Here is a 14146-nt window from a genome sequence, read left to right on the forward strand (position 1 = left end):
GACTGGCATCATTGGTTTCATATTTGGCTGAAAAACACTAAGTCTGCAGAAAGTAGACTCCCGAAACCTTACTTTAGTTGCCGTTGCAGTATAATAGACATCTTCAGGTTCTTCATTGCAAAGAATCTTGACTTTTAGATATGGTTCTCATTACGATCGAAAACGTGTATTAGAGGTGACTCGGTGATGGTTAGAATTGAGAATAGCCAGTAGTAGTTGAAAGAGGGTGAAGTCGCAAAGAAAACCGTTCATATCCCAGGAAATAAATAAGTGAGAAAAACGGCGAAAACGAAAAAAAAGACAAAAAAAATCCACAGTTTTCTGGGCTACAATGAACCAGAATGAATATATATAGTATATTGGGCCATGTTATTCGGTACTAGGGTAAAAAACGTCCAAGCACTACTCAAAACACTACAGTGAAAGCGCACAGAATAAACTCTAACGTAGCGTAGCACGGCGGGAAAACGAGCAAGCAAGCAAGATTCCTTTATCCTGCTTGGATTTGGCATAGCTTGTCTTGGACGGGAGTAAAGCAACCTGCCCGTTCGGCTGAAAACGTGGGGCAGCTTGCCTGACTAGCTAACAGGCGAGCACAGGCGATTTAAAAGTGGAATGTGTACACCTCCGTTGTCACCTTCTGCCCTTGCGCTGAAGCCCCTTTGTGAGGCCGCTATGATGGTGGTCTTCAGTTCTGCCCATGGTTGATCCCCTGTGTATTTCAACAGGAGATGAGGAACCTAGGCATTCTTGGGTGCAGGTATTGTGGCTGCGTTTATCGCAGTTGCATCTACGACGCTGCGTGGTGTACGTGCCGTGTCATCCCATAGTTTCTGTCAGTTCGCTAGTGGTGGCTGCTGCTTCTTGATGTCTGGTGGTGACCATGTCCATTGTGGTTGTGTAGGATACGTCAACATCGTCAGCTGATCTCTGGGCATGCCGACTGTGGTGGCTCTGCCCTGGCCTCTTCATTCCTTCTTCCGGTTCCCCATTATCTCTAACCATGTCAAATATGGAATAACAGGCCAACTCTGCGGAGAAACGGAATAGGGCCACTAAGAAGAACCAACATCCAGACCACAGTCACTACAGAGAAACCACAGAGACGGGCTACGGTGATTTCGCTTCAGACGAAGAGGAACTGCATAAATGATGGGAGCTGGACTGTTTGCAACTTGCAGCTGGCGGTTGTGGCGCTGCATAGAAGCAGTAACCCTGTTTAAGCTTGTAAGAGGTCCGAGCAGATGTAATTTCGATGTATTGCTCATGCGCTGCCTGCGATATGCGAGGTATAAGAGAATCGCTGACCAGAGAGCAGTGTTGACTGAGTAGGAACTGTGTAGCTGTAGCAGTAAGTTGTTCTAGTCTGCGCTAGTCTGCAGTCGGCTCTGGTCTGGTATAGTGTATCGTGTTGGCTGGGCTGGTCGCAGTGCAGCGATGCCGGAGCCTGAGTATTATTGTATAAGGTAAAAAGCAGCCTCGCGCATATCTAGTAATGTTATCTGAATTCCCATGCAAATGTTTTAAAAATGTGCTAATAATAATCTTTGTCATATAAAGTAATTTTTTTACAAGCATTCATTTCAATTCAAAGAATTTACTAATTTCTCCAATCCATGATCATTCCGATTGTTGCAAAAGAAAAATCAGTTGCTTCCTTCCATAAATGATAAATCCATAGGCCAGCATTGCACAGAGCTGTGCCGGAAAAATTTATTGTAAGAGCAGATATTTGGCGACTTTATTGAGGTAAGAATTTTTGCTTTTTTATTCAGAATGATCTTACAGGGCCATGACGCACCACTGCTGTCGTCCAAAATTTACCAGGTTACTGAATTTATTTTTTATTACGAGGTTTAAGAATTTTTCTGTTTCGAGCTTACATTAAATGAGAAAAGAATTTTGTGTGTACATTAAATGGGAAACAAATTTTGTGTGGATGTTAAATGTGAAAGAATGAATTTTGTGGGGAGGTTACGCTAAAATTAGAATCACTATCCATAATATTTACTTTATTATTTTTTGTGGGGAGGTTACAAGCTGCTCGACGTAATTTGGCATAAAGAACGCTTTCTCGGCTGAAGAAGTGAGACAGTTTAGAAAGCACTGCGCGTGTGAAATTCGGCTTTATATTTTCTCACATGATGTTGGTTGGTTGGTTGGTTTGAGGAAGGAGACCAGACAGCGAGGTCATCGGTCTCATCGGATTAGGGAAGGACGGGGAAGGAAGTCGGCCGTGCCCTTTGAAAGGAACCATCCCGGCATTTGCCTGGAGCGATTTAGGGAAATCACATCACATGATGTACTGCCCACTATGGATGAAGGGCAATAGGCATATTCCATATTCCTAGATTTCCGAAAATCATTTGACACGGTGCCGTACTGCAGCCTGTTAACGTAGGTACGAGCATGTGGCATATGTTCCCAGATATGTGAGTGGCAAAAATACTTATTAAGTAATAGAACCCATTATGTTGTTCTTGACGGCGAGTGTTCATCAGAGACAACCTTATCATCAGGAGTGCCCCAGGGGAGGTGTGATAGTAACGCTATTATTTTCTGTATGCAAAAATGATCTGGCAGACAGGATGGCCAGTAATCAGCGGTGGTTTGCTAATGATGCTGTGTTGCGAAGATGAGTGACTGTAAGACGATCAAGATGATACAGACAAAATTTCCACTTGGGAAAAATGTAAGTTCTTGCGGATGAGTAGAAAAACAAACCCGTAATGTTTGGATACAGCGTTAGCAGTGTCCTGCTCAGCACAGACAAATATTTTAAATATTTGGCGTAACATTTCAGAGTGATATGAAATGGAAAGAGTATGTGTGGACTGTGGTAGCGAAGGTGAGTGGTCGACTTCGATTTATTGGGAGAATTTTAGAAAAGTGTGGTTCAACTGTAAAGGAGACCTCATATAGGGCGTTAGTGGAACATATTCGTGAGTTTTCTTCAAGTGTTTGGTAACCGCGCCAGGTCGAATTAAAGGAAAAGACAGAAGTAGTTCAGAGGTGGGCTGTTACCGATAGGTTCCAACAGCACGCAAGTGTTACGGAGATGGGATCCCTGGAGGTAAGGCGACGTTCTTTTCGAGGAACACTACTGAGAAAATTTAGAAAACCAGCATTTGAAGTTTATTGTAAAACGATCCTACCGCAGCCATCACACATTTCACTCAAGGACCACGAAGATACAAGAAATTAGGGCTCATACGGAGGCATATAGACGATCGTTTTTCCTCCACTACCTCCGCGAATGGAACAGGAAAGGAAACGACAGTTAAGGTAGAGGGTTCCCTCCACCATGCACCGAATCTGGCAAGCGGCTATGTACGTAGATGTAGATGTAGGTGTAGATACTGTAAGTAGGCTGTTTAGGTTTTTTTATTGGTAACGCCACCTCTGTATAAAAATCACTGGCTGTGCTGTGTGCAGTCGGTGTCTAGTTTGCGTTGTTGTCTGCCATTGTAGTGTTGGGCAGCTGGCTGTGAACAGCGCGTAGCGTTGCGCAGTTGGAGGTGAGCCGCCAGCAGTGGTGGATGTGGGGAGAGAGATGGCGGAGTTTTGTAATTTGTCATGAACTGATATATATGTTATGACTATTAAGGTAAATATTGTTTGTTCTCTATTAAAATCTTTCATTTGCTAACTATGCCTATCAGTAGTTAGTGCCTTCCGTAGTTTGAATCTTTCATTTAGCTGGCAGTAGTGGCGCTCGCTGTATTGCAGTAGTTCGAGTAACCAAGATTTTTGTGAGGTAAGCGATTTGTGAAACGCATAGGTTAATATTAGTAAGGGCCATTCTTTTGTAGGGATTTCTGAAAGTCAGATTGCGTTGCGCTATAAATATTGTGTGTCAGGTTAAGCACAGTCATGAATAATTGTTTTAAAAAGGGGACGTTTCATAAATCTGGCAAGCGGCTATGTACGTAGATGTAGATGTAGGTGTAGATACCTGTCTTAGAACGAAGTACAACCTACTGTTCAATCTATACATCGAAAAAATAATAGAGGAAATAAAAGAAAGGTTCAAGAAGGAATTAAAATTCAGGATGAAGGGATACCAGTGATAAGATCGCTAATGGCATTGCTATCCTCAATCAAAGTGAAGAAGAAATACAGGATCTGCTGAATGGAATAAATTGCCTAGTTGGTGCAGAATGTGGACTGAGAGCAAATCGAGGAAAGACGAAAGTAATGAGAAGTAGCAGAAATGAGAATAGGGGAGAAACTTAAAATCAGGACTGAGATCACGAAGTAGATGAAGTTAAGGAAGTCGGCTACCTAGGCAGCAAAATAACCAATGATGGGCGAAACAAGGAGGACATCAAGAGCAGACTAGCACTGGCGGATAGGTGATTCCTGCCAAGAGAAGTCTACTAGTATCAAACATAGGCCTTAATTTGAGGAAGAAATCTCTGAGAGTGTACGTTTGGAGCACAACATTGAATGGTAGTGAAACATGAACGGGTGGAAATCGGAACAGAAGAGAATCGAAGTATTTGATGTATGGTGCTACAATAGAATGTTGGAAATTAGGTAGTTCAAATGGCTCTGAGCACCATGGGACTTACATCTGAGGTCATCAGTCCCCTAAAAATTAGAACTACTTAAACCTAACTAACCTAAGGACATCACACACATCCATGCGCGAGACAGGATTGGAACCTGCGACCGTAGCGGCCGCGCGGTTCCAAACTGAAGCGCCTAGAACCGCTCGTCCACAGCGGCCGGTAATTAGGTGGACTGATAAGGCAAGGAATGAAGATGTTCTCCGCAGAATCGACGTGGAAAGGAATGTATGGAAAATACTGACAAGAAGAAGAGACAGTATGGTAAGTCATCAGGGAATAACTTCTATGGCACTAGAGGGGCTTGTGGAAGGTAAAAACTGCAGAGGAAAACAGAGATTGGAATACATCCATCAAATAATTGGAGACGTACGTTGGAAGTGCTACTCTGAGATGAAGAGGTTGCCAAGGAGTGAAATTCTTGGAGGGCCGAATCGCCAAATCAGGCAAGTCAAAAGCCTGATGGCACAGTACCTTATAAATACCACCGAGCGAGGTGGCGCAGTGGTTAGACACTGCACTCGCATTCGGGAGGACGACGGTTCAATCCCGCGTCCGGCCATCCTGATTTAGGTTTTCCGTGGTTTCCCTAAATCACTCCAGGCAAATGCTGGGATGGTTCCTCTGAAGGGCACGGCCGACTTCCTTCCCCATCCTTCCCTAATCCGATGAGACCGATGACCTAGTTGTCTGGTCTCCTTCCCGAAACAACCCAACCCCTTATAAATGAAGGACGCCTCATTTCTTTTTTGTCTATGAGCCCATACGAAATTCAAATGCAACACAGTAGTAAAGGGGTATAGAAGCACAGCTCGCAGACAGGTATTTGTCAGAAGAACAGATTACTAAGTAGTGTAAATGATATAAAGTATCTTTGGTGGTGGGTATTTGACGCGATGGAAGTTAGAGAATGAACTTTAATAGTTCCAGAGACCTGTAACGACAAGTAATTCTTAAAGAAAGTCTGTAAAAACATGCACAAAAATGGACTGTTTACTGCTACTTTCATTTCATGTTTGTCGGAGACTATGGGACATACGCTAACTGGAAGAAAAAGCTGACGTAAGAAGTCTTTGCGTACCTGGGCAACGTGAGCGACTTCCACTGGTCGACGGTGAGGTTTGCCTCGTCTCTGCCTGGAACATGGCACCAGTGGTTGGGGGCAGTGAGCGCCATCACGATATTCACGTAGTTCATCCCCATGGCACATGGCAGCAGAAAGTTGTAGATAAATAGAAACAGCTTCTGGAAGCGGCCAAATCCTCCCGCCTGCAAAAAGCATACACGAAAATTAATCAAATACAACTCCTGACTTTCGAATTAATGCTGATCCGCAAGTTTATGAACAACAGAAAACTCAGACAATCCAGAATACACATGTTTTTACCGGAAATTGCTATTTACTGTCGTTACGAAACGTTCTACATTTCAGTTTTTAAGGCTATTGCATTAAACGCGCTTCTCGACGAAAGCAATGGTCTGGACATTGTCGACTATTGTCTCCTAGGGAAAGGGCTAGGCAAACACAAAGACCGAAAATCATCTGTGGGCACATTACAACGATAGAGTCTCAAAGACACTCTCTTCTGCCTGCTGCCGTGATGACGGAGTGTCGATCTGACGTGAAACTTTGTCTTGTGATTGTGGAAAGGGGCACACTTATCTGACTTCGTTTTGAGTTATGGTCTGTCTGTTGCTGACTCTGCACATTTGTGCTGCATTTACATGATTGTACACTAGTAGCTTTTCAGAATGTGGTGCATCTGATCTCTTTCCCCGATATGTTTTGGAGTTCTCTTCCATGTCGTCAATGTTAGGTCTTCGTTCGCGCACTAGGCGTCTTTAGAATATACGGTTGAAATAATGTTTCAGGTATTAATATCTAATATGTAATGATTTTCTTTTGCCTATTGCATCCGGCGGTTATACAGGGTGTTACAAAGAGCTGCGGCCAAACTTTCAGGAAACATTCTTCACACACAAAGAAAGAAAATATGTCATGTGGACATGTGTCCGGAAACGCTTACTTTCCATGTTAGAGTTCATTTTATTACTTCTCTTCAAGTCACATTAATCATGGAATGGAAACACACAGCAACAGAACGTACCAGCGTGACTTCAAAGACTTTGTTACAGGAAATGTTCAAAATGTCCTCCGTTAGCGAGGATACATGCATCCACCCTCCGTCGCATGGAATCCCTGATGCGCTGATGCAGCCCTGGAGAATGGCGTATTGTATTACAGCCGTCCACAATACGAGCACGAGGAGTCTCTACATTTGGTACCGGGGTTGCGTAGACAAGAGCTTTCAAGTGCCCCCATAAATGAAAGTCAAGAGGGTTGAGGTCAGGAGAGCGTGGAGGCCATGGAATTGGTCCACCTCTACCAATCCATCGGTCACCGAATTTGTTGTTGAGAAGCGTACGAACACTTCGACTGAAATGTGCAGGAGCTCCATCGTGCATGAACCAAATGTTGTGTCGTACTTGTAAAGGAACATGCCTTGAGCAGAAACCGCAGTTTTATTAAATAAAATTTTTAGTTATGTACCGAAGTTTGTGCCGCAATTAACTCGAGACATGAGCCAGAGGAGACGGAGACATCGATACAACACCCGCTTCCACAGTAGCCCAGGTTTTTCAGATTACTATTAGATGAAGTAGGGTACAGATTGCAAAAACACTTGCATTGCACGAATTGTAACCATAGGATGCAATTCCGTTTCGTGCATATTTAGTAGCTTCATGAAGTCTACAGAGTAAATTCTAATTTCAGTTTTGTCTTGCTTAACCCCGGTTAAATCCCTCCTCCTCCCCTTTTTTATTACTTCGTTCCGCTTTCCTAAAGTTCTTGGCACTCCGAAACCTTAACATTTTCAGTCAGACTGCACTTATTCATATATGAGTCCGATTCCATACAAAGTGTAAATTTCATGGCATAAAAATCGGGGTAATAATTTCTTATAGATTCACAGGTTCAACTAGGAGGGCAGGTTTCCAACCTGAAGAGGAAGTAGGACGGTGGGATTTGGGCCAAAATGTCTTCTGGTAGTAAAACATGAGTCACACCCATAGTTGTGTATCCCAGACTAGAATTTTTGTTCCAGTTAAAACAGAATTCATCAGGTATCGTTATTTTTTTAACTGTGCAGGAATAATCAGCAAACCAAATATTCAGGAACTTCCTCTGTGAAGGAAGCAGAGATCAAATAGAGGCAGCCATGCTTACTGCAAGCTTACCACTCTTCTAGACACAGTTGGGGGATACAAGGGCTTCATAAGGTGTGTGATCCACTCAAAAGTTCTGTGGGTACGATGGTGTCGACGGGGTGGTCGCACACATCTCGCACTGCCCGAATACTGTTTTTAATATTGGTGCGGGAACGTCCTGATTACTGACTGAATTGCAGGCATGAATCCGTTGTCCAAATTAAAACGTCCTTAACAGAGTGTGGGTACTGTATAGTGAATAAAAATGTTTCATTCACTTTTGCTAAGTGCAGAGACAGATTGATTCGAGAATGCGTTCGAGAATTTACTAAGTCCTGAGCATCAAGCCACTTTTCAAAGTCCACCACATCGACTGTGGAAGAATTTACTGGTTAATACAAATAAAATTACGTCAATAGACCTGTGGCACCAAAAATTTCAAATAACTTCAGTAGTTACAAACGCGCCACGCCACGCATCTGCAAAGGTCTTATCTCCACGACATCGCTTCACCAAACGATCCATACCAAAATGGCCCAAAACTGACTCTGAGACACAGATTTCTCCGAATATTACAATAAGCCAATTTCATCGCTCCCTATAGATAAATGCCGCGCGGGGTAGCCGTGCGTTCTGAGGCATCTTGTCACCGTTCGTGCGGCTCCCCCGTCGGAGGTTCAAGTCCACCCTCGGGCTTGGGTGTGTGTGTTATCCTTAGCGTAAGTTAGATTAAGTTAGTTTACGTCGGTCACTTGTGGATTTTTAAACGAAGAAAAACAAATGTTATACTTACCGTAACTACAAATCGTAAGTACGCAGTAGAACTCGAATATCACCAGCTTCTGCGTGATGTCATTGCTTTTACGCTGAGGTACAGTCGTGGACATAACGAGCGAGACCCCTCGCCTTTTCGTTATGCTGATCCGCACAGCTTTAAAGCCTGCTGCACAGCATAACAGGCAAGGCGACAAAGTGCTACCAACATACTACGCACAGGCGTGAAAAAGAAAAACCATCAGAACTTTGTCAGACTGTTTTCAATCATGTGGAAGGCTATATTAATGCTGATTTGTGAGTTAAACACAACAGATAAATATAAGATATAAATGAAAGAAGAAACGCTAATTAGTATGAACTGTACAAATGAAAATAAATCCAGCTTATTGAGATAACACAACTGTTTTACGACGGGCGTTCAGAAAGTAAGCTCCGATCGGTCGCGAAATGGAAACGACTATGAAAATCCGATAAAGCTTTGCACAGATGTGTTGGGTAGTGTCTCTAGTATAACCCCAGCTAGCATCACGTCGCTCTTCTCATTTCTGAGCTCGCAGTGAGTGCGTAAAGATGTCTAGAAAATAGTGTCTGCCGCCAAGTACGAAGGCCTGTTGAGAAATTTCGCCTGAAGCTATGCAGCTAACATTACATAACTGTCGTGCTGTTTCGTCTTCACGACAATTCTCAGCCGCATTCTGCAGGGGCAACGAAGATGCTCCTGCATCGTTTTCAAATGGAAATGTTAGATTACCCACAATACAGTCCGCAATTGTCTCCCCCTGAGTTTCATCTCTGGTCACATGAACCGCTGTCTTTGAAGACAACATTTTGACACAGACAACGAGGTGTAGGCCAGCGTGGAGAATTGGCGGAAAGCACTGGCGGCTGCCTTCAATGAATAGGCTATTGAAAAGTTGGTACAACGCTATGTTGTAAATGGATTTTATTTACATTCCTGTAAACATGATTTGGATCGAAAGCGTGGTTACGATTAATATGCTGATGTATCGACTGCAACTAGAACATTTCGAATAAAGAGTAGGGGGAATTACTTATGCGGCCCTTATCTTCAGTAAGTGTCGTAGCTATTTTCGTTGTTAGGACTTCGTCATCTTAATCGGTCAATGTGAAACCCTACTAGTCTCACTTTCTTGACCGTCTATCTGTCTACCCAACTCTTAAAACCCGTTTATCTAGAGTGCGGGTAGACATAATAAGCAGAAATATATCGCACTTTCTGCATTATACGGTCCCTTGATGGTATAAAAAAGTGAGCTTCTAAGTCAACGCCATCTATAGATAAAGCCGCTTATGTAAAGAAAATTTACGCAAAAGGTCAAAAAATGGCTCTAATAACTATGCGACCAAACTGCTTAGGTTATCAGTCCCCTAGACTACTTAAACCTACCTAACCTAAGACACGTCCATGCCTGTGGAAGGATTCGAACCGACGGCGCAAGCAGCCACGCGGTCCGCGATATGACGCCGTTGAAGGCTCGGCAAACCCGCGCCGGCAAGCTGTTAATATCATCTGTTGTTGCTAAAAAGTTACTCACTTCTGGTGAATGATTTTCTGAGCAGTTCATTTAAGACAGAATAACTGAAATATATTTGATGTTACGGAAGAGAAAGGACGCGTAATTCATTTCCCCTTGTCTTCATTTTTTATGTTAGATTCGCAGACTGAGCATACGTACTACCCAAAACCACACTTTAGCGCCAAGTCATAGTCACTGATATGCGAATACAACACATTGGCTTATACTTGAGGTATTTCGTTTCCCACGAAGTGGTGGCAAACGATGCTGTGGCATCTTCGAAGTGCGAGCTTCGCTAGTGCTATCTCAGCACATCAGCTGAGCGAACGTTCTCTTCCTGCTGCTAGTCTAATGGACAATGGCAACACCGCAGAATATGTTTGACAGCTATGTGACCATCGATTTGCGTTCTTGAGTGGTTCATAAATATGTTAGTAAATCTACTCGATATTTTTATGTCCTTTAAATTACATTCGCTACATGATTCGCACTGAAGACGTAGGAAATGTATTATATTGGTCCAGGAAGCAAGTTCCAACAGAAATTTCTGCTTACATCGACATTTATGTTATGATTCCACTTACTGCGTTTCCTTAAAATTATATAAAATATACGTTTGTAAAAAAAAAAAAATAACTTGAAACATCTGTTGCAGCTGATTGGTTAGGGTCTGAAAAGAAAAACACCTCTGCTGATGCTGCTTAGTATCGCGTATAGCCTCCTTCGGCTTCCACAACGGCTCGAAGTCTGTTGGGCATTCAGCCTACAACTCTAGCCATATAACTATGAGATTCAAGTAACTCATTCCAAGTGTCATGAATAACATCAGAAAGCTGTCCGCGAATCCACGACTGTCCCTTTTCCCGTATTACTCTGACCATTTCTGCCAAAATATTGTCAGTTGGATTCATGTCAGCTACTTTAGGTGGCCATTCCATTACAGAAATATTACCTTGGTCGTCGAACCACCTCTTAACCACCCGTGTCATATGAATAGGTGAGCGATCTTGCTGTCACGGAAGGTAACATCACGTTCTGCAGAATGATACGTAATTGGGCGCATCGAGTCTTCCTTCCACTTCCCACACCCTAAGGTCGATATCCATGCCCATACCGTTACCGACTTCCTGCCACTCCTTCGGCAACTGTAAATATATTTTGGATTATACCTAGCACCTTTTGGCCGGCAAACAGGTACTTTTCCGGTTGATGCCGTAGAGAAAACTTTTTCGTCCGTGAAAATCACTCGCCTCCAAAACTGGAGAGGTTTGTCGACTTTTTCAGCAGCAAAAGCTCTGTGGGAAACAGTCAATGTCTCTTTCACAGCAGCGCTTCTTGCTCTCAGTTCACCTTCTTTTAGACCAGTGACGGTCTTATTGTTAACACTGAGACCCAAAGTCTGCTGAATTTGTCGTGCGTTGACAAATGGGTGGTTCTCACGGAAACTGCGTATCTGCCGATCCTGAGCTGCTGTTGTTTTGCGGCTACGGCCATGAGGCCTCCCATTCAGCTTACCACCCTCTTCCTTTCGTCTAATCCACCTGGCTACCGCCGACTTGTGAAGACCCATAGTTCTTGCTACATAACAATTTGAAAATCCCTCTGCATGGAATGCTATTATAGCGCCCTTGTCTGCCTCAGCCAGATGGGCCATTTAGCGTTGACTGAATGATTCGTTGCGGTTAATATCTGCTGCGAAAACAGTGCTAGTAGGAAAGAGACCGCCTCCTCTACGACTGCAGCCACAACCCAATGGCCAAGTATGTGTAACACGGAAATCGATGGCATAAACGAGAGATCGCAAGCCCGTATCCGTATCATTACGTAGTGGAGCAACTTAGAATCTGTAATTTTTCTCAGAAGGGACTGGTACGCTCTTGTCATGTCTTATCCTGATAAATATTACATGAAATGAAATGTTTGCGTTTTGCATATACGGCAGGCCTAACGCAAGTAACGTTTCTAAAATATCTGAGGAAACCTGAAGAACACTCCGTGAATTTTAGCTGTAGAAGGTTGCCTTATAAGAAGGAAAATGTGTTTATCCCCGCTCGCCGTGTTTCCAAGTGGCCCAGTTTACTGTGGGGCTTACATAGTTCTCGCCGGGCGTAAGAAGCGACTCGACTAACGAGGGGAACTCGTCAGGTGCCATACGCTGACTGTCCGGAAACTTTGCTCAGTGAAGGAGAGGACAAAATAAGCGAACTTATGTTTCGGCTTATCTGCAGACACTCGACCGATACCGAGAAAACGACGATCAAAGTTATCAACGTGCTGTTGCTATAGTTCAGATAGCTTTTGCGCCCGAGAATGCAATTGAAGCGGTGGCTCAGTGGCTACCGTCGTTCCTTCTTAACTTTGATTCCCAAGTTCGGGACCATATTGGATGTTTTATTATTATTTTTTGCTCCCTCTCTATCAGAATTATCTACGAAAGTTTTTTCCAATTTATGTTGAAATAATATTGCCATTATTCGCCAATTAACTTTCTGTGTAATTAATGAATTAAAAATACAATAAACGAATGAGAAAATAATGTGAAATATTTTTGAACCTCCTTATAACCTGTAAGGTTGCAAGGACATACACAAATATTTCACATCATTTTCTCATTCGTTTATTTTTTTAAACTTCTTTCATTACACAGTAAATTAACTGACGAATAACGACAACATTATTTAAACGTAATTTGGAATAAACATTCGTAGATAATTCAGAGAGTGAGGGGGAAAAGAAAGGAACAACCTGATTTCGAACTCGCAGTGCAAATTTCTGAAGTCGCAACGGTAGCCGCTGAGCCACCGCTTCAGTTGAATCCTTACACGCTAAAAGGTGTCTACACTATAGCAACAATGCATTGAAAACTTTGACCGTCTTTTCTGAGAAGCGGTCGAGTGTATGCAGATAAGCCGAGGCACGTTTTCGCTTATTTTGCCCCCTCTTTCACTGAGCGAAGTTTCAGCAAGACCGGGGTATGACACATGGCGGGTCCCCTCGTAAGTGGCGTGCGTTGCGATTCAGTAGACAGAATGCGTCCACTTTCCTCAACTACTCATTGACATGTTTGGAAACTTCCGTTCTCGTAGTGGCAGTTTGCATTATGAGGGCTGGTTTTCCTGATAACGATCTACTAATGGACTTTGCTCCTAATTTACGTTAATGTTTAGTAGACCTAGTGCAACGACTTGAACCGGAAATATTTGTTTATTTGGATAGTCCACTTCTTAGTTGCCATATTTCGCTATAATATTTTCCTTTGTTTCAAAATGGCAAGTTTAGATTACCACTGCAACTTGGTAAAATCAGTAACAATTTAATACTTTGAAACAGTTACGTGTGGTGTACGAGGAGTGAACTCTGTTGAATGAGGAATACATTAAACACGAAAGCTGCGTCCAGTAACAATAATTAACTTTCGGTTGCATGACAAAACACAAGTCGAGGTACTGTCATTTCATCTCAGTACCCAGTAAAACTTAAACTGGAACGATCACAAACATACCTTTGTGGCGAAGGCAAACGAACGACTGCGTTTTATTGGCTGCACATTAAGAATACGCAACAGGTCTACTGAAAAAACTGTCTACACTACGTTTGTCTGTCCACTGCTGTAGTATTCCTCCGCGGTATGGGATCTTTGACAGACGTGATTGACGGTGCACGCCAAAAACGTCCAAGGAACGGGAGCACGATTTGTAATGTCACGAAATAGGGGAGAGAGTCCCAGATTTGATAAGCGAGTTGGGGTTACATTCGTGAAAACAAAAGCGTTTTTCGTTGCCGTGAGATCTTTTCAAGAAATTTCAATCACCGACAACTGTTCTGAATGCCAAAACATTATTTCCTCTGGAACTCACACAGGAAGAAATGACCATAGTAGTAATGTAATTCAGGGCTCGTAAGAGAAGATTTAAGTGTTCCTTTTTCCCGCACACTGTTAAAGAGTGAGACGGTAGAGAAACAGTCCGAAGGTGGTTCGATGAACCATCTGCCAAATTACGTTGTAATTGCGACATGTGAGATACATTTGATTTGAACATCGAAGTTGTT

At 43.0% G+C, this 14146-nt stretch overlaps 1 protein-coding gene across 1 annotated transcript in view; it reads right to left on the bottom strand.

Moving 5' to 3' along the window:
• Positions 1-14146, bottom strand: part of LOC124595505 (solute carrier family 22 member 7-like) — a 206026-nt gene that overhangs the window by 101085 nt on the left and 90795 nt on the right. The window contains exon 3 of the mRNA XM_047134268.1: positions 5653-5840. Coding sequence (XP_046990224.1) covers positions 5653-5840 — 188 coding nt within the window. The remainder of the gene's footprint in view (positions 1-5652; positions 5841-14146) is intronic.

Source organism: Schistocerca americana, chromosome 2 (genome assembly GCF_021461395.2).
Source record: "Schistocerca americana isolate TAMUIC-IGC-003095 chromosome 2, iqSchAmer2.1, whole genome shotgun sequence".
In the NCBI taxonomy this organism is placed as follows: domain Eukaryota; kingdom Metazoa; phylum Arthropoda; class Insecta; order Orthoptera; family Acrididae; genus Schistocerca; species Schistocerca americana.